The following is a 27,951-nucleotide window of genomic DNA, read 5'->3' on the forward strand; positions in this document are numbered from 1 at the left end:
AATGAGCCACACAACTTGCCGTTACAAATGTGCCGTTACAACTTTTGCTGCACATACACACACACACACACGCACACACACACACACACACACACACACACACACACACTGTGTACTGTGTGTTGTACTCATCTACTCGGAGCAAGTGTGACAGGATGCCCATGTTTTCAAACATGTAAATATATGCTGCTGTATAGAGATTATAGCTAAGTTACTGTACACTATGCAGGTGTGGCGATTCCAGCGGTTATGAATTGCATAGTTCAAAAAGTATAGTTCAAAATGCTATAAAAATACAAAGTGTACCACTTACTGTATCTTGAGGTGCAGTTGGATCACAGAGAGTTGGAACAAATCTTTTAATCACAGTTTCTTTGTAAAACAGTGGACATGATAATATAGTGGTCCCCAACCTTTTTATCACTGCGGACCGATCAACGCTTGACGGGGGGTGATGGTTTGTAGATTGCCAGGTGACCATCAACTGTTTTCTGTTTTCTCAGCGGATGACAAGCTGACAAAACATTGCTGTTACTCTGATACAAGTTTTATTCATGGAGAAAATTACAAAGCACTGCAGTGTTTGTGTCACGTTCTGTGGTGGGGAAAAGGAGCGTGGACTCAATTGCAGAACTAAAATGGGTTTTTATTTATAATAAAATAAAATGAAAGGCAAAACAAACTACCTTGAGGGGGAAAACATTAACAAAACAAATAAACAATCAAAACAAACTAAGCTGGGCAGGCTGGCAGGGATCAGGGCTGGAAGACAGGACAAGGCAGGAAACGACGACAAACTGACACCGGACAGCAGGCATGAGGAGAATATAAGCAGAAATAATTAGCACACAAACAGGTGAACATAATAAACTAATTATGGGTTAACAAGGAGGGTGGGACTAGACAATGTAAGGAAGAGCACATGACACACAAACAACACAAAACAAGACTAGAACACGCAGCAAATGAGAAAACTCATTAACCGCATGTTCATATGACAAAACTAAAGCAAACATGCACAACGTGCTAAACACAACACCAACAGAAGACTGAACAAAATCCTGACACTTTGGGTGTTCTGTGTTTGTCTGAGATAATTAGTCTACAGAAATGTGTATATTCCATACAAGCTGAAGCTAATAGGTCAGTTCTTGTCACATGGCTCACGGCATTTAGTCAACTTGGTGCGTCTGGAAGGCGCAAGTGCATCATGCCACTTGTGTGTGCTAGCCACGCATCTCCATTGGGAATAACGAACTTGTGCGAACTTTAAAAAAGACGTGATATGCAAACCGCCCCTAAAAGCCTGCCATTATTTGCAATCTCCAGCAATTGATCTTGATGCACAGACATGCTGGATTGTTGACAAATGGGATCTATTCCTTGGCAGTTTGTTGGTCCTTCCTTTCCAAAGACATCTAAACATGTTTTGCTGCTTGTGAGTAAATTTGGGCACCCAAGTGACCGAGATGAAAGCAAGAGAATACGGTCATTCTTTAAAATAAACAATTTTTTAATTTATTTTTAGACGTATTTTTTAGGGGTTTTCACCTTTGTTTTGAAAGTGTGGGGAGCAAAGAGAGATCGGCATAGGACCTCAAAGCGGGAATCGAACCCAGGTCACCGCGAACACCGGTGTGCATGTGTCGGCGCACTTTCCACTATGCAATAGGCACTGACTAAAATAAAATATATTTTTTAAAAAGATCGTTCAGACTCAGATAATAAATAAAATGGAAATAATTAGTGGGTTTTTTTTGTGTGGCCAATTGATATACGGACCGGTACCGGTCTGCGGCCCGGTGGTTGAAGACCACCTTGATAATACACTCTTATCAATCAATATCATTGGTTGGGGAAAACCACACTGCTACATCACGGTGCTGTGGGCCTCAAATTATCTGGGATTTAGATCCAAGTTTAAAGGGCTACTAAACCCCCCATTTCAGCAGGGTGTTTTCACACCTCTAGTTTGGAAAAAGTCAGGAAAGTGGGTGTGTCTAGCTCTGTTTAGGTGGGAGTGTCGGGGAAGGGAATGAGGGATGGTTTTGGACAAAAATGGGAGTTGCCGTTTGGGCATGCGCTGATTTTCACAGAGGCAAAACAAACACACAGACTCAGAGGAGATAGGCAGTGGCTGTGTTTACATGGACATAAGTAATCGAATTGTTTGCCAAATCATTATTTGTCGACTTTAACTGCAGTTTGGCACTTTCACTTTCATTCAGGAACATTTTATGCATGCCCCCTTTGACAAACGAGATATTGCACACAATATTGCTGGGTGAGGGAAGTTTTAATGGTATGTTTGATACGGCACATGCAGAAATCATTTTGACTAAAGTATGTCTTAAAAAACTGAAAGAGTGCTGCAGACGATACTAACTAACTTTGCCATCTGAATAAACAAAGAACACTGATCACTTACTTACCAAATCTGTAGAGACAGGACAATCAACACCAACTGGAGCAGTGTCATTTTTAACAGGAGACGAGCTGCAAATCGGGATTTCACCATTTCCAGATGTGAAAAGCTCTCGGGTAAAAAATTATCCTTACAAATGCATTTCTGTGGCATGTCGCGTGCACTGTAATCCACAAGTGAGTCCAGCTGCGCTCTCATAGCGGGGAAATGAAAACAAAACCTTCGTTGCAGCACATTTAAAAACGCAACACTGACGACCCACGTCTCCAAACAATTCTTCTTCTTCCACTTGTTTTGGCAACTCAAGCTATCATGCATATTAATGAAGTTGCATCGCATACACAATAGAACGTGCTGATTGGTTTGAACCGAGTCTTTCTCACGAATTAATGCTGCATGCTCAGAGACGTCATGATGCATTCGCAGGTACAGATGTCCACTCTCCACGCTGGAATACACGCAAGTATCTAATCGCCGTGATGCAGCTTCAAACCGGAAGAACGAATTTGCTCGAAGTAACGCAAAAGCAACCAATTTTCACTTTTTTTGTGAAATACATGTGTCCTAATAGTGTTTTTAGCAGCGTGGGACACATAAATGACCGTCAACAGCTCAAAAAAGGTGTTTTGTTGTTTCATGACCCTCTAACTTCTGGAAATTTAAACAGACTTGTTGTATTTTTATCTCTCCATTATGACTTTGTACACACTATACCTACTAAGATTTCTGTCCAAACAACTCCTAAAAGTGGATTTTGCATGATATGTGTGCCCTTTAAACTAATTTAAGCTCAGGGCTGGCATGTGCATACATAGGCAAACTAGGCAGTCATCTACACTGTAAAAAGCGATTAGTTACTTTACTTTAAAAAGTCATTACCTTACAAGCAACAAGTTGATTTTACTTTAAATAGTCAGTAAACCCATTGACTTAGCAATTATAATTATACACCTAGTTTGTTTACATAGTAATTATAAGGCAATGACTCTTTTTTTCAATTAAAGTCAACTAATCGCTTTTTACAGTGTAGGGTGGCAACACAGATGGGGCAGCAAAGAAAACAATAAACAATAAAACAATACCCTTTTCTTGTTGCGTCCACTAAGACATTCTCCATCTCTTCTTTGCAGAAAAAGGACGCTTCTTCCGTTTTCGTCTGCCTGCGCCACTAAGCATGCTGGGAGTGAGCAAGCAATCGCTCCCTCAGGAAGACCCAGATGAAGTGACCATCCATCCGGCTGATCAGAACGAGAAACACTCTTCCTGCTCGTCATCTCTCTCTCTGTCCCTCTCTCCACGCGAGCTCCACCCACCCACCGGCGAGAGCTGTAGCCCCTCCTATGGAAACGACACCCGTGCTCTGATTGGCCAGAGTTATCTTGGGTCGTGCTCGCCCATCTCAGGGCCACAGGATCACTCGTCTCCACGGGGCCCCTGGGAGCGTGTGGACCCTCAGGAGCCACTGGCCACTGCGTCCAGGAGAGCATCACGGGCCAGTATGTGCACTTTCAGGAGAGCATCTTCCACACAAGATTTAGAAGGACTCAGTACACACACACAGAGGACGTACCGCGACCGCCACGCTAGCGAAGGTATGCACACATCCAAACGCTTTTGTTTACGGACACATTTATTTGAAGTAGCTCGGGGCCAGATTTACTCAATTAGCATGAGAGCTCAATGCTATAAAGTGTTGATGATCTACTGAGAGCACACAACACAGTCGCGGCAGCTCATTCCTTTAATGACCAATGCAATCCACCAACAGCAAACCTTCATCATATTGCGTGATTCATTTAAATACACTTCTCCTATCAATGTTGCATCTGAAAGGTAAACTCCTAAAGTGTAAATGTAATATGTTCAGTTGATAAAATAAATGGGTCCATAGGCATCCATTTCTGCTCCCCCCACCTGATGGAAATACAACCAGCCCACTATTCAATTAAATTAAGTTCAATTCAAAATCTTTATTTGTCGCCTAGGGGCAATTCAAGGCATACGGAGAAGCACCATAAAAACTTGCGATACACCGATCCCGATACTTGGATCGGATATCTGTCGAGCGCATATTTTTTCTGGATCAGGTATCGGACAGCTGGTACCGATCAATATCCGATCTTCTGTGTAATATATAAGCTAACAAAGCCGTGAAGATAGCCTATTATGTGGCAGTAGAAAGTTGTCCTGTAGGCCTACTGTATCCCAAATGTTCTGAAGCCATTATATAGTTTAATGTGAAGTACAGATGAATATTCAAGTGGTTCAATTCATGATCAGTTCAGCGCTTCCCTCCAGCGCCTGTCAATCATTCTCCATTCATTCACAACTCAAACTGTGTGCCACGTTTGTTTATGCCAACACGAAAAACTTTCTCCAAAACTATTTGTTACTATTATTTTAAATAATCAGTGGAGAAATGCATTTAGTTGCATTAAATGGCTTCATTTTAACCTGCAACAAGGAGTTCATTGCTGTTTCTAAATCATGTTGCGCTGTCAGATCGCATTCGCAACACTGAAGTAGAGAGAGTTATTATCTGCTCTTCACACGCAAGGTAGGCCTACCTGAAATTTTAAATTAGAAAAGACTCAATACTGCATTGGACAGATCCTCAACGTACTGATTTCTTCCCTTTGTGCCACTCAATTTTGAAAGTGTCCGCAAATATAAGCGGACCTTGTATTGTCGCTGTTTATTTTACTGACGATTAGTGTCAGAAGTGGTAGCCTATTACAGGTTTCAAAGAAAAATATTAATAATAAAAAAGGAAACATAAGCTGGACTACAACAGATCAGTTCAAATGAATGCTGAAATAATGTAGCCTAGTTTACAGCACACATGTTTTCAGTTAGATTGCGCTGTCTGTCATATTCAGTAGGTCTATAGGTCTGTTATTTTTACTAAATAAAATGTATTATTTAAGTTTATCACCAGAGCTATAGAAACTGTATAATGCCTAAAAAAAAAATGCCACAGTATCGGGATCGGATCTGTATCGGTCGATACTCAGAATTTTGGTATCAAGATCTGATCAGTTCCAAAAAAATGGTATCGTTGCATCCTAATAAAACAATGTTGTTGACAAGCAAAGCAGCATTTACAAATAATTAAATGACAATACAGAAATATATAAAACATCAAGTATCCTGATTAAATATATCTGAAATGCATACTAAAACTTGTTACTATTTAGGTGTGTTACATTTGAGGCCCTATCATATACCCTGCTCAATAAGGCGCAAGACGTGTATAGCATGATTTATTGCTATTTTCAGATCAGCGCAACAGTAATTTTCACATTTTGCGCCACGTTGTTAAAATAGCAAATCCATTTGAACCACTTTGTGGACTCATGGGTGTGCTGGTCTAAAAAGGAGGTGTGTAAGGCGCATTGTTGGCGCGTTGCTATTTTGAGGAACTGAAATAGACCGCGCCATTGACCAACTAAAAGCTCAATTCAGTTTATTCATCAGTTTATATTTGGCTGAATAATAACAAGTTTATTATCTTTAAAAAAGATTTGTCCACCTGTCAGGCTTTGGAGACGTATGCGTCACTATATGGGGCATAAGAATAGGACGTGTGTTTGGATATAACTCAGTTTTTTACCCCATTTGATAATATTGTTCATTTATTCATTTGCTGGTAATTTGAACTGAATCTAGAAATACTTTTGAAACAAATCTTTGTGCTTAACAAACGAATTTAAATATGTAGACTAATGGATGTCTTCAGTGGAAGTAAAGGAGTAACTTATCCATGAAAGTAAAGGAGTAAAGTAAAGAGTAAAAGTAAAGTAAAGAGGCAGATTGGAAGAGGCTCATTCCTTATCCTCTTGCTGCAGATGGTCTGTTTAACTATTTTCTCGCTAGTGAAGCATTCAGTTTTTCCACTTACAAAGTCCGCCATGTAAATAGCAAATGCGCCATAGTGCGACGCAACTGACTCTTAAAGGGAATGGGAGATGAGACTCTGATTGGTTTAATGCATGTTATACTCAAAACACACCCATGACTCAATAAGAGAATAAGCACAACAACCCTGTTAGACCATGCGCCAGGGCACAAACCGTATTTTTCCGTCCTTAAAACTGCAAAAGTGGATTTAAACATGCCCTTAATGCTTTTGCGCTATGCGCTTTAGACTTTGCACCTGGATCTTTAAAATAGAGCCCTTTCTATTCTGTAAACTAATGGAACCAACAAAGTGACAATACGCTCTATAAAATAATAATTATTGTATACTGTTTGAACTATTTGACCAAATGATAACTGAGCAAATTGTTCAACATTTAAATGCTTGATAGTGTTTCTCTATGCATTGACAAAATCAAGTTCTTTCTTAAGAACAGAAACACATGCACAACAAATTTCTTACTGTCAATAGTCGACTCACAACTATCAACATAAGGACAAGAAAATTGTGTAACAGATCCCTAACATGGTTAATAACATTCTTCTTTTTCTCATAATAAAGTTAACTTTTGGTGGGCTACATATCACATTCTTTATTATTTATTAAAGCTGAACTGTAGATTTCCAAAAGAGTCATCTTGCTTCTGTTTGTTAAATGCAGCCAAATCAACACTTAATCTGAAACAACAGATATAAACAGAAGTAAACTGGATGAAACCCCTATACATTAACTGTAGATTTTTACTGTAACTATAGAAAGACATTTTAACAGATTACATTAACTAATATCCTGGCTTTGAAGCATACTGGAAAATAAAACCCGTCTGTGATATGAGCTAATAGTAATAACAAATTCAGTCTTTTTATTTAGTGTGGAAAACAATACAAAACCACTGAAGCTTGAAATGAACTAAGGTAATATCATAAATAATGACAAGTCTGATTAGACACTTGCATTTTTCAACATCAACATTACTAGTTGATTTTGAGAATGAAATGTTCAAATCTTTGCCATTAGTGTGTGTGTATCACAAACTGCAGGGCTGATGTGAGATCAGACAGTTTTGGTTGGCTAATTCAGAGTATCTTGTGTTTGTCCTTGGGTGTCAATGCCAGTTTATCCATTTTTCACTGCATGTCCTTAGTAACTCCTGCTAGTAGTTTGTAACAGCTAAAATGTGTTTGCACTGGCCCTAGATTTGAGTAAATCTGGCCCTATATTTTGTAAAATCACTAAAACTAAAGAACTGGAATGAGAAGAAGTTAAAAACAGATAAGCTAACTGTATTGTATACACACTGTTGACTCCTTTGTGGGGACTTGCCATTCACTGACCTTAATACAGGCAATAATTAAAACCATTTTTAATATGTAAAACCATACATACTGCACTACTGTATATATATGAGTAGTAAAAATTTAAATTCTTAATTGTACACTAGATGCTGTGTCAGATTTGTTCTAATTTAGACAAAGTATGAAGCCAACAATATATCAGTAAGATTTCCACAATTAACTGTACTGAAACATTTAAATGTAAAAGTAATCAGGTTTTTTTCTCAGCCCTTGACTGATGAGATGAGAGGGCGATTTTCTCATTACAATGAGTAATTTTCTCATTGCCTTGACTTTGTAAGACTGTAGGACATAGCAGATGTTAAACTGTGACCTATATCTTTAAATGTGTTACCTGAACATTAAATTTATCACCAGTTGGTTTGATAGTTGTTTGGCACCTGAATATACTGTAGTTGTCGGACTGCCTATATTTGCACTCAAGTCACGGTCATTTTTAAGTGGTACTATAGCTTAACTAAATTAAAAAGCACTGCTTTAGGCTAAAGACCTTAAATGACTGTGGAGATATGTCTTCACAAGGACAAATGACTATATGTGAAATTACATTTCAGATTGAAGTTAAGATCGGCTCTGGTAAATTGCAATAAAATTCAAATGAACGTGATGTGACTGGTAATTTAGTGAGAGCACTTTTTTTGAAGGTTCAGTTCTCGCTACACTCAAAAAAATAACTTATTTGGGGAACTCAATTTAACTGAGGACAGGTTTCCATCCAATAAATTTGTTTAGCAGAAATAAAAAAAAACTATTTACACAATTAAAAGCAATTGAGTTGGTCCAGCATGATTTTATCATACAAAAATTTTAATACATTTTTATTTTTATTTAATTTAAACTTAAAAAATCGGATAAAATCATGAACGTCTATTATTTGTCATACATTTCTCAGTCTCTAAGTTTTATTTAAAGTTATCCTAAATGAACTAAAAGAGCCATTTAAAGATATTTCATGACATACATCTACAGTTTATTGAGACTGATCTCAGAAATCATTTTAGGACAGTTACTGCTCACTGAGCAAAGCAACAAACTGCAGTTTTGCTAATTAAACTGCCAACACCCAAAGCATGCGTGCTTCTGCAACACGGTGATCTCAAGCTCAAAAGCATTTCATGAAAATTTTCTTTGAAAAAAATCTTCTAAATCTTCAAACTAAAGTGAAGATTAAACTCTAACAAGTCTTTCTATTAATTTTAAACACCTAAGATTACTTTTATAGTCAACATTTCTTCAACCTCTCTTAATTAAATCCCATGCAAATCATGCTGGGAACTACAAATCCCCTAACCAGGTAATTGGACCAACACAATTCCTTCATGTTGTCCCAACACAAAGTTAACTTAATGGTTTACAAATTTAAGTGGACTGAAAATAAAACAAATAAATTGGCCAAAGAAATTACAAGAATTGTGTTGTTTCAGCTCATTTTTTTAATAAGTAGTCTGAACAAGCAGCAGAAATCATTTTTTGAGTGTATTAACAAACTGTTAACTATAATGTTTGACTCAAGGAACTCCTAAGTTGCTGATTGTTGATAGTCAGTAAGGTGGTTTAGTTCAGTAGGTTTAGGGATGTATAATAAGCTCTTAAAACTTCCAGTATGTTAATAATAGGCAAGCTAATAACAACTGGTTAGTAGTGAGAATTGTAAATATACATTCACCTGCCACTTTATTGGGTACATCTTACTAGTACTGGGTTGGACCTCTTTTGCCTTCATGTCATAAAGCGCATGTCAGAGGATTTGTACACTGTGGTCATAAAGGGATGAACATGGTCAGCAACAATACTCAGGTAGGCTGTGGCGTTGACATGATGCTCAATTGGTGCTAATGGGCTCAAAGTGTGCCAAGGAAATATCCCCCACACCATTACACCACCACCACCAGCCTGAACTATTGATACAAGGCAGGATGGATCCATGCAGCAGAAATCGAGACTTATCAGACCAGGCAATGTTTTTCCAATCTTCTATTGTCCAATTTTGGTGAGTCTGTGCGAAATTTAGCATCAGTTTCCTGTTCTTAGCTGACAGGAGTGGCACCCGGTGTGGTCTTCTGTTGCTGTAGCCCATCCGCCTCAAGGTTCGCCATGTTGTGTGTTTAGAGATGCTCTTCTGCATACCTCGGATGTAACGAGTGGTTATTTGAGTTACTGAGGCCGTTCTATCAGCTCAAACCACTCTGGCCATTCTCTGGCATCAACAAGGCATTTTTTGAGCCCACATAACTACCGCTCACTGGATCTTTTCTCTTTTTCAGACCATTCTTTGTAAACCCTAGAGATGGTTATGCATGAAAGTCCCAGCAGAAACAGTTTCTGAAATACTCAGACCAGCCTGACCATGTCTACATGCCTAAATGCATTGAGTTGCTGCCATGTGATTGGCTGATTAGAAATTTGCATTAACGAGCAGCTGGACAGGTGTACCTAATGCAGTGGCCGGTGAGTGTATTTGACATATGAGATATGTAGAAATGGAATACTCTAGTGTAATTTCCTCAAAATTACACTGAAGTATTGTAATTCAGTAGATTTATTCAAGTAAATTACTACTATGATTTATTCTACATGAAACCTGCCATATCATGTGGAGGCAGTTTGTGTTAATGTGAAAAACAGCTTGGAGGTTGGAAGTTGTTAAAAGGTTCATTGACCAAAAAACATCAAATGAATCATCTCACAATTATTACCATTATCTTTAAAGCATATTCTAGAAACAACAAGGCTCAAATTGAAATGTAATATATGTAACTCCACATTTGCTGTTCTCAAAATGCCACTTAAATTCTTTGAAAAATGTCTAAAGCGATAGCTCACTTCAAAATGAAAATTATTTTTGAAAAAGTTTTAGTTTGTTCTGTTGAACACAAAAGAAGATTTCTTTGAAAAATGTTGGAAACCGGTAAAACATAGACGTCCAAAGTAGGAAAAACAAATACAATGCAGGTCTGCAACAGTCTTCAAAATGTCATTTTTGTGTGTTCAACACAACATAAAAACTACAACTGATTTGGAACAAATCAAGGCTGAGTGAATGATAACCGAGTTTTCATTTTTGGGTGAACTATCCCTTTAAATATTGGCAAGGTATCTGATGATATAGGTGATATAAAACCATCTAAAATGTATTATTCTCCTTCTTTTTACATTAGAAATGGTGTAAAATATTAAAAGTAACAAATTCATAACTGTTAAATCCACTCAAAATCCTTATTTATGCCTGTAGTTCTTTCCATATGGGTGCATTCCCACAACAAAAATGAGTTTTAGGATTTGCTATGGGATTTTTTATTTACTCCCACTTAACTCACAGTTTAAAAACAGATCTCACCTATCACTGTTGCTTTTGACTGCCTTTCACTGTCTTTCTATCCTTTCACCCTGTCCATCCACGATCTGTTGCTTTCTCAGATAATGGCCGTAGTATTAAAGGTAACAGAGATGTTATCTGCACATGCCTGCCTGCCTGCCTGTATTAAGCATGCTCAGGCTTACACTGAATGCTATTTAAACAAACTGAAATAACTGTTACAAAATGCCTTCCAAGATACTTACAAAGAAGTGTATGTGTGACAACAGGACCGAGGAGAGATTTGCATGTGTAATGCCTTCTGTGATGTGAAAGTGCATGGGAAAGAAAACACTTTCTGTATTGTTTGAGCTGATCTTTTAGAACTAAGTTAAGCTTTTGCAGCTTTGTCTTTGTTTTTCTTCCTCTCTTTCTGAACCTAACCCTCATGTTAAAGGAACACTCCACTTTTTTTTTTTTTAAAATATGCTCATTTTACAGCTCCTAAACAATTGAGTTTTACCATTTTTAAATCCGTTCAGCCAAGCTGGTGGAAGCACTTTTAGCTTAGCTTAGCATAGATCATTGAATCAGATTAGACCATTAGCATCTCGCACAAAAAATAATTACCTATTTAATTTTTCCTATAAAAAGCTTGACTCTTCTGTGATTACATTCATTTTCTTTTCGGCTTAGTCCCTTTATTAATCAGGGGTTGCCACAGGGGAATTGAACTGCCAACTTATCTAACTGACCTAGCCGGGGCTCGAACCAGCGACCTTCTTGCTGAGAGGCGATTGTGCTACCCACTGCGCCTCCGTAGTTACATTGTGTACTAAAGTTTGGCGATTTTCTTGGCCGATGTGGCAAGGAACTATTCTCTCGTTCCACCATAATAATCAAGGAACATTGTTGCCGTTCCATGACGTACAGCGTAGAATGATTATACACAGTGCCTGAAAATAGTCCCCACCTATGTAACTTAACATATGACCACCTGCATAATATCATTATGAGATCATTGAGCAAGATACTAATGGTCTAATCTGATTCAATGATCTATGCTAAGCTAAGCTAAAAAACATCTGTCAAACACTGAGATCAGCGGAATGGATTAAAAAAGTGGACAGCTCAACTTAACTCTAGGGCAGTGGTTCCCAAAGTGAGGGCCGGGACCCCCTGGGGGATTGCAGGACAATGTCGAGGAGTCGCTTGGTGATTTTCAATGCTCAATTAATTTTATTAAACCATTAGAATTGCCATATTTTATTCATAACCCACAGAAGATAGTTAATAGATACATTAAAGAAACAACAACAACAACATACAAATAAAAATCCATCAGACCTTACTTTTTTTCCATTAGATTGTGACCCCTGGGGTGTTTAGATTAACCACACAGCAATAGTGTCAGCTGCAGCAGATTTATTTTACGGGGCCTGGTTAAACTTTCTGACAACCTTTATGGCACTCTTATACATTAAAAAGAAGAAATTTGAGGTTAATATTAAATTAAATTAATATATCACTATAAAAATGTATACGGTATTAGACTGTTGCAGTTTTGTGTTGTTAATATGCTCATGTTTATATATGCCTATAGTTGTGTGTGCAACGTTTGTATATTTATAACCACCTTGAAAAATGGGGGTCGTGAGTTACTAACATTGTTATTTTTGGAGTTGCAGGCTGAAAAGTTTGGGAACCCCTGCTCTAGGGGTGATGTAAACGAGCTAATTTTCTTAAAATGTGGAGTCTTCTTTTAAGGTTAATGCTTCGTTCAAAAGAATGCCTTGTTTAGATTTTTGTAGCATTACATTTTTTTCAATATATAAGATTGTTTGGACCATTTCAGTTCAGTGACCTGTTTACATCAATGGAGATGATTCAAGATTCTATCTGACCTCAATGTCTTTTTTTTCCCTAAGTTAAATCATTCTCTGCTCCCCTTCCCTCTCTTTCGCTCTCTTCTCATTGGCTAGTGTCGCGCTCTTGGATGGCTGGGGGTATGGCTAGAGCTTCACTTCTTTCATTTAAACATTGGCATGTTTCTGTCGTCTGTGCGTCTGCCGTTTTTGTACCTTGTGTTTGCAGTTGATTTACTTGTTGTTGTTGTTGTTGTTGTGGTTGACCATTTTTAATCTGAAAGTTCTCAGTGTTGATGTCATTTATAAAGTGATTCCTGCTACATGAGAGAGTTGCACCCGGCTTATGATCTGTGTGTTTATGCTTCAGGTCCATTTAATCAGATCAAGTCCAGCCTCCTGGGCTCCACGTCTGACTCAAACCTGACCAAGTACAGCACCATCAACAAGATCCCTCTCATCACTCTCAACTTCTCAGAAACCAACCATGACAAGCGGCCATCATCTCCACATTCCTCCGAGAAAACCATCATCGCACCAAAGGTCAAGGATCGAACACATAACGTCACAGACAAGGTCACACAGGTGAGAGATGAACATTAAATCAAGTAAACACCCATCGGTTACTATAAATGCACCTAAAAATTGAGTCAGCAATGTGATCTCACAAAAAGTCATTCATTACGACTGAATGGTTAATTGTAAATAAACTAGTTTACAGCCATACGAATTAGAGCTCAACAACACTGATCCATTTATTTATCATAAATCACCACTGATTAATTGTAGTAACCCTAAAGGTAACCATGTTATTCTGGCTGGAACTTTTCATATAATTTATTAGTTTTATTGATGTATTGAAATGCTTTGGGTGTATGACAATACACAATAAATGTGCTATATAAATGTATATTGCTTGCAAGTATTAAATGAGAAATGCAATGTAATTACAATATTATTATTGTTAGGTTATATCAGTAGTTGTGCTTCTGTTTTTATCCATAAATCCCCTTAGTACACTGGGTTTCAGTTGCAAATGCCATTAGACACCATATAGTTACAGCCATATCTACTTTTACTATGATCTACAATTGTATAAAAGATACAAAGAGATTAAATTGGGATGTCTGCCTAATTCAATCTCCAGCTCAAATTAGAAATCTGCATTTCTAAGAGACAACATTTGTGAAATTATTAATATTCCAGTTGCAGTGCTACTAAGTATAGTGCTGGTGTCACCTGTAGAACTTGGTGGCATAGATGCCACTCCCCTGAAATGTTAGTCTGGAGATCTAGAACATATCTCAATGACCTTAAAATAAAATGGCTCATTTATGGTTTAGTTTAGTCTCTTTTTTACCAAAGCATTTGGCTGTAAAGGGGAGAAATATGTACAGTTGATGTGAGAATTATTAGCCTCCCTGTATACTTTTCCCCAATTTAAGTTTAACGCAAAGAATTTTTTTTTTGACACGTCTAAACATCTTTAGTCTTGATAACTCATTTCTAATAACGAATTTCTTTTATCTTTGCCATAGCCTCTTTCACACATACAGAACTTTCCGGAAAGTTATAGGCAATTTTCCGGAAAGGGATCATATATGAAGAGGCCCTTTTTGAAAATACCAGTAAATTCGTTCCGGCAATTTTCCGGAAAGAGAAGTTGTGACATTACCGGTAATTTCCCGGAATCGCTGCTCTGTGTGAACCATAGACTGTAAAAGATATGGACGTAGTATCTGTGACGTCACCCATAGGTTTCTGAAGAACACAAAGGAAGCTACAAGTAGGTGTGGCTAACCGTGGCCATTATTTTGTTCATGCGTCAACGCATCAACCGGGGGATACCAAACAAGGGCAAAGAGGCAGAGCTACAGACGCCTTAGACGCGCTTTTCTTTGGGAGAAACGCTTAATACTTCATTACCTGCGACTCGTTTGTGTTCTGACCACATGTGCTTGATTGTATACTATATCAATAAAGTGTTTAGACTTTTAAATACACTGTTGTAATACATTGAGCCACTAAACATTGTTCATATGACATTTTCTATAGGAGGAAAACGCACATTACTTCCAAATGCCTCAAATATAGTCTGTGTTAGTAAATGCAAGGGTATTTATGAAATCCAGGCATAACACTGTATGACAACGTTTCAGATGACTGTTTAAGAGCCTACAGCTAATCAATCTGTCAGAGTGCTTTACAGCTCTATAGAACATTATAAATGATAAATTATGTTAAGTAACACAAATACATTTATAGAGATGGTATATAAATATATAATTTCACTCACCTGGCAAATGGAGGCAACTTGAATGGTTTGTGAGCATAATTAAGTGCACACAGCATGCCATATTATCTGATAATTGAGCAAGTAATCAGCCAGAATGACATGACGGCGACCAGCAAGACCAAGCTGTCACTCAAGTAGCCACGCCCTTAATTATGCAGACTTAATATAACTGAATAAAAAAGAAACAGATGAGTTATAAACAAAAATTCACCCCCCTTACAGTTGTCATGAAGGGTAATACTAGCTATATGCACCAAAACCATCTTTTGTACCAGGCTGTACACAGGTTTCTATGAGCTGTAAAATTGGCCAATTCAACATAGCAGTCAGTGGACATCTGGATTCCTGAAGCCAGCCCCCAAAGGCGAGTCGATGAATGGCAGTTTCAGTTACTTCCATATTGGCTTCACAAGAGAGAGCGAAAGGTTGCCGCTAGGTGTGAACGCAGAGGGAAAATTGCCAGAAAGACCGCGTTCATGATAAGATTACCCATCCACAGAATTTGTAATGTAGTGAAATGTGTAAACATTTAGCTGCGGTTAGCGCTTTTGCCTTTGGATGTCTCGGGGACGAAGCAGGTGCATGAATGCTAAAGCTTTAAATAAAAGTGAAACCATCAACAAAAGTTTGACCCCTTCTATGTTTACCAATACAAGCGCGGCCGTTTAGAGTCATTACTGGTTAATGATGTCAAAATTTACCGGTATTTTAGAATGGATGTTTGAATTGTCTTTTCCGGAAAAATCCAGAACGTCCTTGCCTGTGTAAACAGGGCTTTTTTTTTTTACTTACCGGTAAAGTCTTTCTTGAAATTTCACGGATATTTACCGGTATCACAGTGTGAAAGGGGCTTATGATGACAATACATACATTAATATTTTACTATATATTTTACAAGATAGTAGTATTCCATTTAAAGTGCAATTTAGAGGCTGAACTAGGTTAATTAGGCAAGTTAGGGTAATTAGGCAAATCATTGTATGACAGTGGTTTGTTCTGTAGACATTCGAAAATAAATATTGCTAATATTAAGAGAGAGCTAGTAATAATCACCTTATAATGGTTTTAAAATAATTTAAAAACTTTTTATTCTAGCCGAAGTGTGGTTTATTTATAAACTAATTTCGAGAGGATCACGTGCTTATGATTAAACACAGCTGGTACCGCATTAGCTCCATATATTTGCACCAATCAGATGAATACTGACACACTATAAATTACCAGAGCTTTCTAATCCAGTCATCTTTGTCTTGAAGAATCCCCCCTTCCACCCCTACTCCTCCAATTCTCTGATAGGGCAGCACGGTGGCCCAGTGGGTGGCACTGTTGCCTCACAGCAAGAACGCCGCTGGTTTGGACCTCTCCGAGCCGGTCGGCATTTCTGTGCGGAGTTTGCATGTTCTCCCCATGTTTCGCGTGGGTTTTCCCCGGGTTCTCCGGTTTCCTCCCACCGTCCAAAGACATATGTAACCCAGGTTACTAGTGGGTAGTACACAGCAATAGAGCAAATAGAAAAACCCTTATAAATATGAAAAAAAAAACACTGCCAGAATACTTGATTAAATAATATATATTACAATTATTTATTTATATAAATAATTTATAATAGAGTATTATACAGCATCCAAGAAAATAGCGCTTTGGAATGACACCATCGTGCCTTCTGCTGTAGCAGCAGTTTTGATATACAAACAAACTCCATAAGTAAATTGACTACTTCAAAATAACATCCTAAGACAACTCTTAGTCAGATATATCTCAGCGATTTCCAAGTAGGGGAGTTCTCGAGACATACCTGAGCTCAAACTCTCCTCTCGCCCTTCAAACGGGAGGGAGCCCCGGGCTCAAGGATATTCTGAGCTCAGGGCTCTCTACCGGGACAGCATGCCAAACACGCTTTATTATCAATCATCAGCTAAGTGTTAACTCTTGAAATAAAACAAAAAACAATATTATAGGAAATACAATGTCTTGCTGTTACAGTGGCTACAGTGTTCCTATATAAAAAAAAGTCCAAAGCTATGTTGCAGATAAATCATTGAAGATTATTTAAATAAATTAATTTATGACTAAAGCATTGGTCACTCCTTGCATCAAATCCGTGACATGACATTTAAACTGATTCTTCCATTTGCGTTTCTTCCAGAAATATGAGAATCACTAAAGTAACACTGTATTATTGCAGAGAGACACAAAATCACTTCCCCCGACATTCACAGCTCCTCTCTGCAGGAATGATCTTCCTAACTTTACCTGGACAGCTCAATCTCTTGCATCATTCAAGAGACAGCTAAAAACTTCATCCTGCTGACTCTTCAGTAAAAACCCTCTCTATACAGATTGTCTGTTTACACTAAATAACCTCCAAAATGTAGGTTCAGGAGGAGCCTAATCATTCATACAAGCGGCCATCATTAAACTGTCCCAGTGACAGCTCTTCTGGCATCCCTCCACATGTCCGTCTCCTCCGCTGTTTCATTCTCTCTGCTTTATGTGGTCATATACTGTAGTTCACAGTTCACACAACTCAAGCTGAGCCTCTGTACAGGACAGAAAGTCAAGTTCATTTATCAGTTTTGACATGACCAATCTGAGTATTTTCAAGGTGCCATTCTTCTCCTTTTTCCAATCACATATTATAGCCATTATTGAAAACAAAAAGCTTAGCAAATATACAAAGTCCCCTAGCTTGACAGGCAAATCCCTCACATCAATCAACAGACAGCTAAAAAACGTCCGTGAGCACTAAACTTCATCCTGCTGACTCTTCATTAAAAAAAGCTGTATACAGAATGTCTATTTTGACTAAAAGTTCTCAAATGTAGGTTCAGGAGGAGCCTGATCATTCGTAAGCAGCAGTCATTAAACTGTCCCTGACATTCTTCTGGCATTCCTCCATCTGTTAATCCGTTCTTCTCTCTTTTCCCATCACATAGACATTTTTACAGAAACCATAAACAGGCCAATAATTGAAATTGGAGGTGCTAGCATTGAGCACACTGGCTGACACATGTGCACAGCTGTTAATATTGTTTCCACCAGGGGGAACAATTCTACCCCTTAGTCCTTCCCCTTACCTCTACCCCTCGTTTTGCACGCTCCTGCCAAGGGGTAGGGGTGTCCCAATTTTCTTTAGCTTGAAGGCGTAGGGCTAAGGGCGAGGGGTAGATACCCCTTCGAACGAAGATTTTTCAGGACCACACTCGAAACCAAGGGGTAAGAAAATTTCACACAATACACCTACCACAGCTGCACCCGGAAGTAAGGAGATCCACAAATTTGTATTTTTTGTCTTTATTACGAATTTTTACAACAAACAAGCACATGTTTTAATATATTCTTAACCGCGTTCGTGTTTTACCGTCATGCTTAAAAAAAAACACTAACATAAAAACCACTAAATTTTGAGATCTATAATCCCTAATAATAACTCCTGTACAGCAGTCCCACAACATTCTGACACTCAAATACCCTGTCAGAAAAGTCTAGGAATGAGCTTTTTACAGTGTCTGCTATAATGTTAATGTTGTTTTTGGTGTGTTTACATTGATGAATATGGCCATAGTGTACATGCACAGTACAGTTACAATCTTATTGCCACGTTATATCATTATGATAACATAAGATATGCCTTCAGTAGTTTCCTGAAGATAAATACCAAAAAATAGCACAACTGGAATAACTACAGCAGTTGCGATCGTCGATCCCATATGAAGCAAGAGCTCACGATGACATATGATGACGTGTGCAGGTGCTGTAGTGCTGTCCCAATTCTTAGGGGTACATTTTAAAGCCCTTTCCCTTCACACTCATTTTTAAGGGCCAAGGGGAAGGGGTAGGGGTACAAAAATAGAATTGGGATTGGGCCTTAGTGATTTTGGGGCCCTAAGCAATTCCAGCCATGGGGCCCAAGTCCTGAAATGCACCCTTTCCTCTTTTATTTGATTTTTATTTATATTGTTGTTGTTTTTTATATCACTTAGGCCCAATCCAAATTCTACCCGTTAGCCCTTCCCCCCCATTTTGCGCGTTCATGTGAAGGGGTAGGGGTGTCAATTCATATATGTGTGAAATAAATATAGTACGTTTTATTCAACATAGGCTTATTCTGAAAACGTAGCCCTATATACATTTCTGAAGATCGCCAATTATGTAGCCAGAGGTACGTATGGCTCTATTTAATTTTTTAAATAGAAAGCTACGGGACCGTATGATGCCATTCCTTTTCGCACTTACAAGCTGACCGTTTACCTCCATATGGACGGCTTTCCCACTGTAACCAGTGTGTCCTGGTAGCTCGCCATGTAATTCAGTGGACTTGAGATAGAGAGGAGTTGAACTCGACAACAGGGTTCGAGTCAGGTGAAGATCGGTTCCAGAAAGCAGGTAAGACAAAAACAGAATACAAAAAATAAAATAAACAAGTAAATAACAGGGTGAGAATGTGGTAAAATCTGAGAACATGGTGAAAATCAAACGAGGGCTTTTCTTTTTCTCGATCGCTTTTGAAACATGTTGGTTGGGTTTAGGGAAGTGGGTGGGCGGGTCAGTCAAAAAAATTGGTTGGGTTTATGGAAGGAGGAGGTTGGGTCAGTCAATCGGTCAATCATTCAGTCAGTTGACATCGGTCTCTGGTGGGTTTACACGAGAACAGCAGGTGTGCATGGCACTCGCAAGAGAAATTTGAGATCTGAAAAAGCGTACACAGTGGCCTCTTGTGGAGTCGCGAAAGCAAAAAATGCCAAAAAAAAGTACCCCCCGGGATGTATTTCGCGCTCTCCATAAATGTATATAGAGGTATGTTTCAGAATGAGCCTGGGCTGGTTTTATTTTATAAAAAAAAACATCTGTTGTGTATTTCATCTAAAGAGAACTTCCTTAAAATCTTCATTGCGCTTTAACTAACATAGTTCGAACAATGGATCTCGAGTTACGCCATTGTTTAAGAAACGCACCCTGGATATTTGATTGCATAAAACTCCACTTTTTTCTTTCCTTGTTTATGAAATCATGATGGAAATTTTTATTAGTATTTTATTAAGAATTTGTTGTTGAAATCAGGGTTTAATATCAACCTAAATACTGTTACAAGTAGACCCTTTTCACTTAATTTCAGGTGAATTAGCTTAAAACTATAAAAATAAAAAAAACTACGCTACTAACTTCTATTGCTGTGATTTAGCATGAAGTAAATCAAACTGGATTATTTTAGCACACATTATAGCAAGGTCGACAGTGTACATGTGTACATGCAACATTAATGACTACATCTATTCTTAATATTGGCTCAGTTTGTACATCTCTTCCCCCTCTTCTGTCTATTTCTGTCAGTGGTGCTGTTTTTGTTTGTTTGCCACATTATAGACTTGTTGCCTGTAACTAAGCAGATGGCCAGTCACACATGCAGATGGCTTGTTTCGTCTTTTTCATTCTTTGTGTCGTGCTGGTTGAAGAGTTGGACTCTAATTAAACTGGGTCTTGGCATCTAATCCTGAAACTCAGCCTCCCACTCACTTGCAACCTTTACACCCAACGTGATTTCACTCACAATGATCGACCTCTTGTTTTAAAGATATTTCTTGTTTCAATATATCTCTTAATAATGAAATCCTCAAGTTATTAAACTCAAAGTAAAAGTTTCTCATGAGCGCTGAAGTCTCTGTGTAACCACGTGTTACAGATCTGATTAAGAATTACAGAGCTATCCATTTCTCAGAGATAAACAGAACCCGTGTACAGTACATGTGGTAAAGCTCATTCTGAAGTAAGGTCATTAAAAGCAAGAGTTTGATTACCGCACTGCATTATTGATTCACGATTAAAGCCCAATCATTTATTCATCCCCTGCATGGGTGGCGTCATTATGGCACTTGTCAGGTGACAAACAGACAGGCTTGCACATTCACAAGGACACTGAACGAGAACATAATTAGGAGAAAACAAGCTTTGGAGCCAGCTTCTTTTCTATTCACAATAACAGACTTAAATAGTGGCCTGCTTCATCATTTTGATGTGTTTTGATCCATGTTAAGTGTTGCGGACTGAATGGAATTCATCCAGTGATACAGTATAATTATGTTTCTTCTCGCAGTCATTGCTGAAATATAAGTTGAATGAGTGTTAACTTTTTTAAAATAAGTAAGATGACCTTCAAACCCTTCAATCACAATTTTTGTTACATGGTGAAAATGACTTATTCAACTTAAATTATTGCCGATCTTCAATGCTCTAGTGAATAGATTTAAGCTTGGTATCATTTTAAAGAAAACACTTTAGATTGTAGCTGAAGTGAAAAAAAAGTTATTTTTTTAAGTTGTGCCTTTAATTTAAAGGCAGATAAGAATGTTATGAATGTTTTATTATATTTAATAAAAAATCTATTTTACAGTCTAAATTGTTTTAAAATTGACACAAAATCAAAGCTAACAACAAGACAACCCAGGATGTGTTTTATAGTAGCTGTATTAACTTTAGTTTTTTGTAATATTTAAAACATGTTCTGAGCATTTTAAAAAAACTGAATAAATGTTACTTTTTTAGGTCTAAAAATGTAAAAATGGACTGGGTTTTTATATGTAAATTGCTGTAGCAAATTAATGCTTTACAACTGAGTATCCTTGTTGCAAGTTAATTATAATTTCAAATTTCTATCAAAAATCTGCCATCATATATATATATATATATATATATATATATATATATATATATATATATATATATATATATATATATATATATATATATCAGTCGCTAGAGCACCTTTAGAGGTCAGAGGAGTAAGGTTTACTTGCATTAGGCTTAGGCCGATATACGATGCCATCATCCATCGCCGATGGCCGATAGACATCCCGATGCTGAGCCGGCATTGCCACACACACAAACACACACACGCACTCTGTCACACTCCAGCAGTCAGCCGGTGCTACGAGCACAAAACCCCAGAGAGCAGTGCACGTTGGACAGTTTATCAAGGATGTACCGCTGGATTGCGTCGCACTATAGTTGTTAAATGTGATGTTTAATTAATCTTGTCTCTATCTAATGACTCTTCAATCTATTAGGTAACGTGTCACGGCGTCAGTACACTGCTTCAATCTTTCGCTTTAACGCTTGTACTTAGTAATTTTTGCGAAAACCTCAGATACTGTTGGTTGGTTCCTGTTGGTTGTGCACCTTTTTTTACTAACCAAATTTGCGATGCCATTATAACGACACAGATCACTCTGCCTAATCATGCCAGAGTCCCGCGGAAAAAGTCATATATATATATATATATTTATTTATTTATTTATTCATTCATTTATTTGCTTGCACAGAATTTTACGAAATTTTCGCGTTTCTTGCATTTATCACGATATTCGTCCATCACAATATTTCACATTCGACATATATATATATATATATATATATATATAATTGCTTGCTCGGAATTATTTGATATTTGCTTGATTTTGTGTTAAATTCTGTGCTTCTGGAATCTTGAAATCCTGGTGGTTTTGAGCACTACTGTATAATGCAAAAGATAGAAATGAGCAATATCTGCAGTCTTGTGCCTGTGGTGGAATAACGGCAGTGCTGATATATAGCCATACTGCACTTTTACTCATGTGATATTACTCTCTCTATATATATATAAATAGATGACATTCAGTGAAGGTATAACAGATATGACCTCTTAGTGGCCGCAGCTAATGTGCCTCACAGCAGATACCTAAATTATTCAGTCATATATATATATAATATAGTTGTGATTCATGTTTGTGTATGTGAGAAATGAGATACATTCTACATTACACACAATACATATACATACTTGTGAAAGGCTTGGCAATTACTGTCAGAGAACGCAGGAGTAAAATGCTCTCTCATGTATCATTGGAGCACTGGAGAAAAGGGCTGTGTGAGAATTGCCTCAGTGACATTGAGACTGTCCTAGTATTTCCCACACACATGCTGTCATAGATCGCTGTGCAGAGCAAAGCAGCTGTTGACTCATTTGTAATAATAGGCGTCCAGGGTGTTTCTGTATGCTGTAATAAAATGCGTTATGTATAATGATGTGCGTTCATTTGCTTACTGAATGGCCAGGCTGATCTCATCCGTTCAGTGTGGCTCCCTGAAGGGAAGGACATGAGCGTCTTTCTGTGTGTAATTTTTTTCCCTCTCTGGCTGGATGGTGTGTGCTGTGGTCCGTGATTAACTCATTGCTGCTGTGGCCGTGACCTGTCACCATGTGGCCTTCTCTCTGCTTTTTGCATTACCATCTGAGAGCTGCATCATGAAATTTGCATCGTATGAGCGGATTTATCGCTCTCTCTTTTTTCAGTTCCTCAAAAACTCTCTGAAATAGGCACCCATCATCATGCTCTTTTTAATGAATTCAATGCACCCCCCCCCCCCTCCTTTTTTTAAATTAAAAAATACATTTTATGTTTTAAAGACAGACTTGCTTATTTTTTATCAGTGTTTTTCAGGAAAAAATACGTTCACAAAAAAGACATGTACATGTATTCAATAAATGTATTTTGATTAAAAAACTTTTTAATCTTTGGGCAGGTGGCTAAAAGTTTTACTTGCCAACATTTTTACTAGTGTGACTGGCTCCAAACCAAAAATTTAAATAGCCTTTAAATACACTGTAAAAAAAATTAAGCCAATACAACAACAAAAAAACATAATGTAAACATCAGCTGCACTGACATAAAATTATTTGTTAGTAATACAAAAAACATTTAGTTGGGTTAACATAAGATTATTATTTTAGGGCCGAATTAATCTGTAACCAAACTTTTTAAGTTGTGCCAACTGAACATTTTCCGTCTGCAGAACTGGAATGCTTGAAGTTCAGTGAACAAAAAAACATAATCCTTATTTCCTTTCATTTTTTTCTTGTGTAATCAACAATTGAAAACATCAATTGCACTGACCTAAAATGTCTGAAGTTGAGTGAACAAAAAACTCTTTTGAAAATTGGTACTATGAAATAATACATTATCAGAACAAACAAACATAGTTCAATTGAGATTAAAAAAACTAAAACAGAGACAAATGTTAACAAAGCATTTATTAGACACAGATTTAGAAGTGCAAAACAACAATAACAATAAGGATCAAAACATGGCAGGACAAACAGGGGAAAATACTTTGTATTGTTTCACAGGGGTAAACAAGACTCAGCAAAGAGTCTGTGTGAGTGAGGTGTCTTTATAGTCCTAGTAATCAGTCCATTATGAGCTTCCAGCTGTGTGTGATCAGGAGGAACCAGAAACTAGTGTGTGTGAGGTGCATGATGTGAGTTGTAGTCCATTAAAGTAGTTAAAAAATTATTGAAAAAAGTCAGAGCGCTACTGGTTATTGTCACTAAACTCCTCCACCTTAAAGCTCTGCCCAGGTTGGTTAATTGGCACTCCTCGTTTGCATTTGATTTATCATTTGCTGTGTCGTTTTGGGCATTTCAATTATAGTTTGAGCATTTGATTTGTCATTTAATTATTACAGGATTTTTGAGTTATAAAGACATTAATGTTAGTATTGGTGGTACTATTATTTTTGCCGTTGTTTTTAAGGTTAGAAATACTGCAACCTTTATTTTTTTTCTCACTGGAGTGCATGTGTCGACGCACTAACCACTACACCACTGGCGTCCTTTATTTTTTTTTAAGTGAGGAAGTCTGAGATTAGCTCAACTTAAAATAACAAGTTGGCAGAAGCTTTTTTGGATGAACTTGCAAAGTTTTGCTCACAAAAGTAATCTTTTTAACTTAAGGAAAATTTTGATTTAAGTTAAGTAAACGTGTTAAATGTAGTTGTACTGACATTTTTACAGATTTTTGCCAAACCAACAAAAAAAAAACAATTTAAACTTTTTTCAAGTTGTATTTTTTACTGTGTAGAGTTGTTTGATGCAGATTGTACAGTAATTACATATCTTTATATATATATATATAAGGGCAGCACGGTGGCGCAGTGGGTAGCACTGTCGCCTTACAGCAAGGCGGTTGCTGGTTCGAGCCTCGGCTGGGTCAGTTGGCATTTCTGTATGGAGTTAGCATGTTCTCCTCGTGTTCGCATGGGTTTCCTTCAGGTGCTCTGGTTTCTGCCACAGTCCAAAGGCATACGCTATAGGTGAATTTGGGTAAGCTAAATTGTCCGTAGTGTCTATGTGTAAATGAGACTGTATGGGTGTTTCCCAGTGATGGGTTGCAGCTGGAAGGGAGTCCGCTGTGTAAAACATATGCTGGATAAGTTGGCGGTTCATTCCGTTGTGGCGACCCCTTATTATTAAAGGGATTAAACCGAAAAGAAAAATATATATACATATAATAATATTCAATATTAATAATATTCAATATTTATATATAATAATATAAAATAATATTATTAATATATAATAATAACATTGAGTGAGACTTTGCCTGGGGTATATATGCTGTCAGGTAAAAAAAAAAATCAACACTGCATGAACAACGACTTAAGAACAACGACTTTCCTCTCAGTCTTAGTTTCTAAACTAGAATGTGGTCACTTCTAGACTTAATGCACAAATCCAATATAATGATAAACATCAGAATTATTTTTGTTGTTGTTTTTATTAAGATGTAACACCTTTTTGAGGGTATTTATGACGGTTGACATAATTTTGTATGTGTTTAATTCATTTGAGAGAAAAAGAGAAGATTGGAAAGAGGACTCTATTTGGATTTGTGTGTTTTCTGTGATGAAGCTGAGATGAATGAGTTCTTTCAAATCTTCTTGTGCTTAAATGGTTCAAAGTCACCTTGTGCTAAAGCTTTAAATTGGCAAATGATGTATAATTGATTTTAAAGTCTCTTAGTCTTAGTGTCTTTTAGACAACGCACAGATCCAATATAATAATAAACATCAGAATTCTTTCTCAGTTTACTCAAGATCGAACTATCGAACTGTTATAACATAATTTTGTATGTGTTTATCCATTTGTGAGGAAAAAGAGAAGAGTAGTCTATTTGGGTTTTTGTGTTGTCTGATAAAATATTAATTGTAAACCTTCCTTTAAACACAGCTGGGCCAGTGACAAATCCATTAAAACTGACCCCAGGCCACTGGACAGTCCTTGTTATGATGGTACAGAAATGGAAAACAACTTGTCAGAATCATTTTAAATATTCTTTGAAAACATCACCAGGATTTACATAAACATCAGGTCTAGAGCATATTGTCACTTCAGATAAAAGTATGCCATACCAAATTTTAGAACATTACTAAGCTGAAAAGGTCTTATTACAAATAAAACATGTCAGATTATGAACATCTTGAACATCCGAATCCACTGATCTCAATGCTTTACGCTGCACAAAATGTGTCCATTTCATGTACAGTACGAGTCACTATGTTGTTTCCACCCTCTGATTTAGCAGCTTCTATTATTGCTGTTAATTGTTGCAAAATACAAATCACCCATTGCTGCCATAGTAACTGCATCTCTATGCTGCAGGTGTTGTCGCTAGGCGCCGACGTGCTTCCCGAGTATAAGCTTCAGACACCCCGCATCAACAAGCTGACCATCCTGCACTACAGCCCCTTTAAGGCGGTCTGGGATTGGCTTATCCTGCTGCTGGTCATCTACACTGCCATTTTCACTCCCTACAGCGCGGCCTTCCTGCTCAATGACCCAGAGGAGGAGAAGAGGCGCGAGTGCGGTTATTCCTGCAGTCCCCTTAATGTGGTGGACCTCATAGTGGACATTATGTTTATCGTAGACATCCTTATCAATTTCCGGACTACGTACATCAACGCCAACGAGGAGGTGGTCAGTCATCCGGCTAAGATAGCAGTGCATTACTTTAAAGGGTGGTTCTTCATAGACATGGTTGCTGCCATACCCTTTGACCTGCTCATATTTGAGGGCGGATCAGACGAGGTGAGCAGTGCATTAGTGTATGTGTGGTTTGGTGTCTTTGTACCATTCTGTAATTTAGAGTGAACTTTCGTGCTCTTCATGTTATGCACACGCTAAATCAAAAGCCAATTCTTTTCCATAGTGTTATTATTAAGTCTCTTAATGGCAATTTGTTTAGGGAATTTAACATTAAGTGGACATTTTTTAAAGAAACTAGCTAGTGCCAAGGGAAAACAAGACACAATAATAGAACTGTAAAGATTTATTGCTCGCAAAATAAAAAAATTATAAAATTTAACAAGGATGCCACAGTGGGCACTGTCGCCTCACAGCAAGGAGCTTGCTGGTTCGAGTCCTGGCTGGACCAGTTGTAATTTTTGTGTGGAGTTTGCATGTTCTCCCCGTGTTGGCGTGGGTTTCCTCTCAGTGCTCCAGTTTCCCCCCAGTCCAAAGACGTGCGCTATACACTACCTGACAAAAGTCTTGTCGCCTATCCAAGTTTAGGAACAACAAATAATAACTTGACTTCTAGTTGATCATTTGGTATCAGAAGTGACTTATATGTGTTAAGATTATCAGCAATCCAGCCTGTGTAGATCACTGGTAAACACACAGTATTGCATAGAACTTCAAATCCGCCATAAAAGGGACTACAAGATCCAGTCATGCACCACTCACACACCTGGCCTAGATCCCCATGATTGCATACAGACACAGCTGAAGCTAATCATGAGCAGATTACTAGGACTATTTATACAGCACACACACACACACACACTTCAGTGCTGAGTCATGGGATCTGTTTCTGTGACATTACAACGCGTTTTCCTTGCCCTGTCTTGCCAGTTTGGACCATGACTGGATCTTGAAGTCCATTTAATGGTGGATTTGTAGTTCTATGCAATACAGTGTGTGTTT

The 27,951-nt window shown here is 37.7% G+C and overlaps 1 protein-coding gene across 1 annotated transcript in view; it reads left to right on the forward strand.

Moving 5' to 3' along the window:
* The window catches only part of kcnh7 (potassium channel, voltage gated eag related subfamily H, member 7), a 179,247-nt gene that overhangs the window by 103,247 nt on the left and 48,049 nt on the right, over positions 1-27,951 (forward strand). The window contains exons 4-7 of the mRNA XM_056459566.1: positions 3,556-4,017; positions 11,117-11,137; positions 13,230-13,444; positions 26,629-27,054. Of these exons, the coding sequence (XP_056315541.1) occupies positions 3,556-4,017; positions 11,117-11,137; positions 13,230-13,444; positions 26,629-27,054 (1,124 nt within the window). The remainder of the gene's footprint in view (positions 1-3,555; positions 4,018-11,116; positions 11,138-13,229; positions 13,445-26,628; positions 27,055-27,951) is intronic.

The sequence above is a fragment of the Danio aesculapii genome, chromosome 6 (assembly GCF_903798145.1).
Source record: "Danio aesculapii chromosome 6, fDanAes4.1, whole genome shotgun sequence".
Classification (NCBI taxonomy): domain Eukaryota; kingdom Metazoa; phylum Chordata; class Actinopteri; order Cypriniformes; family Danionidae; genus Danio; species Danio aesculapii.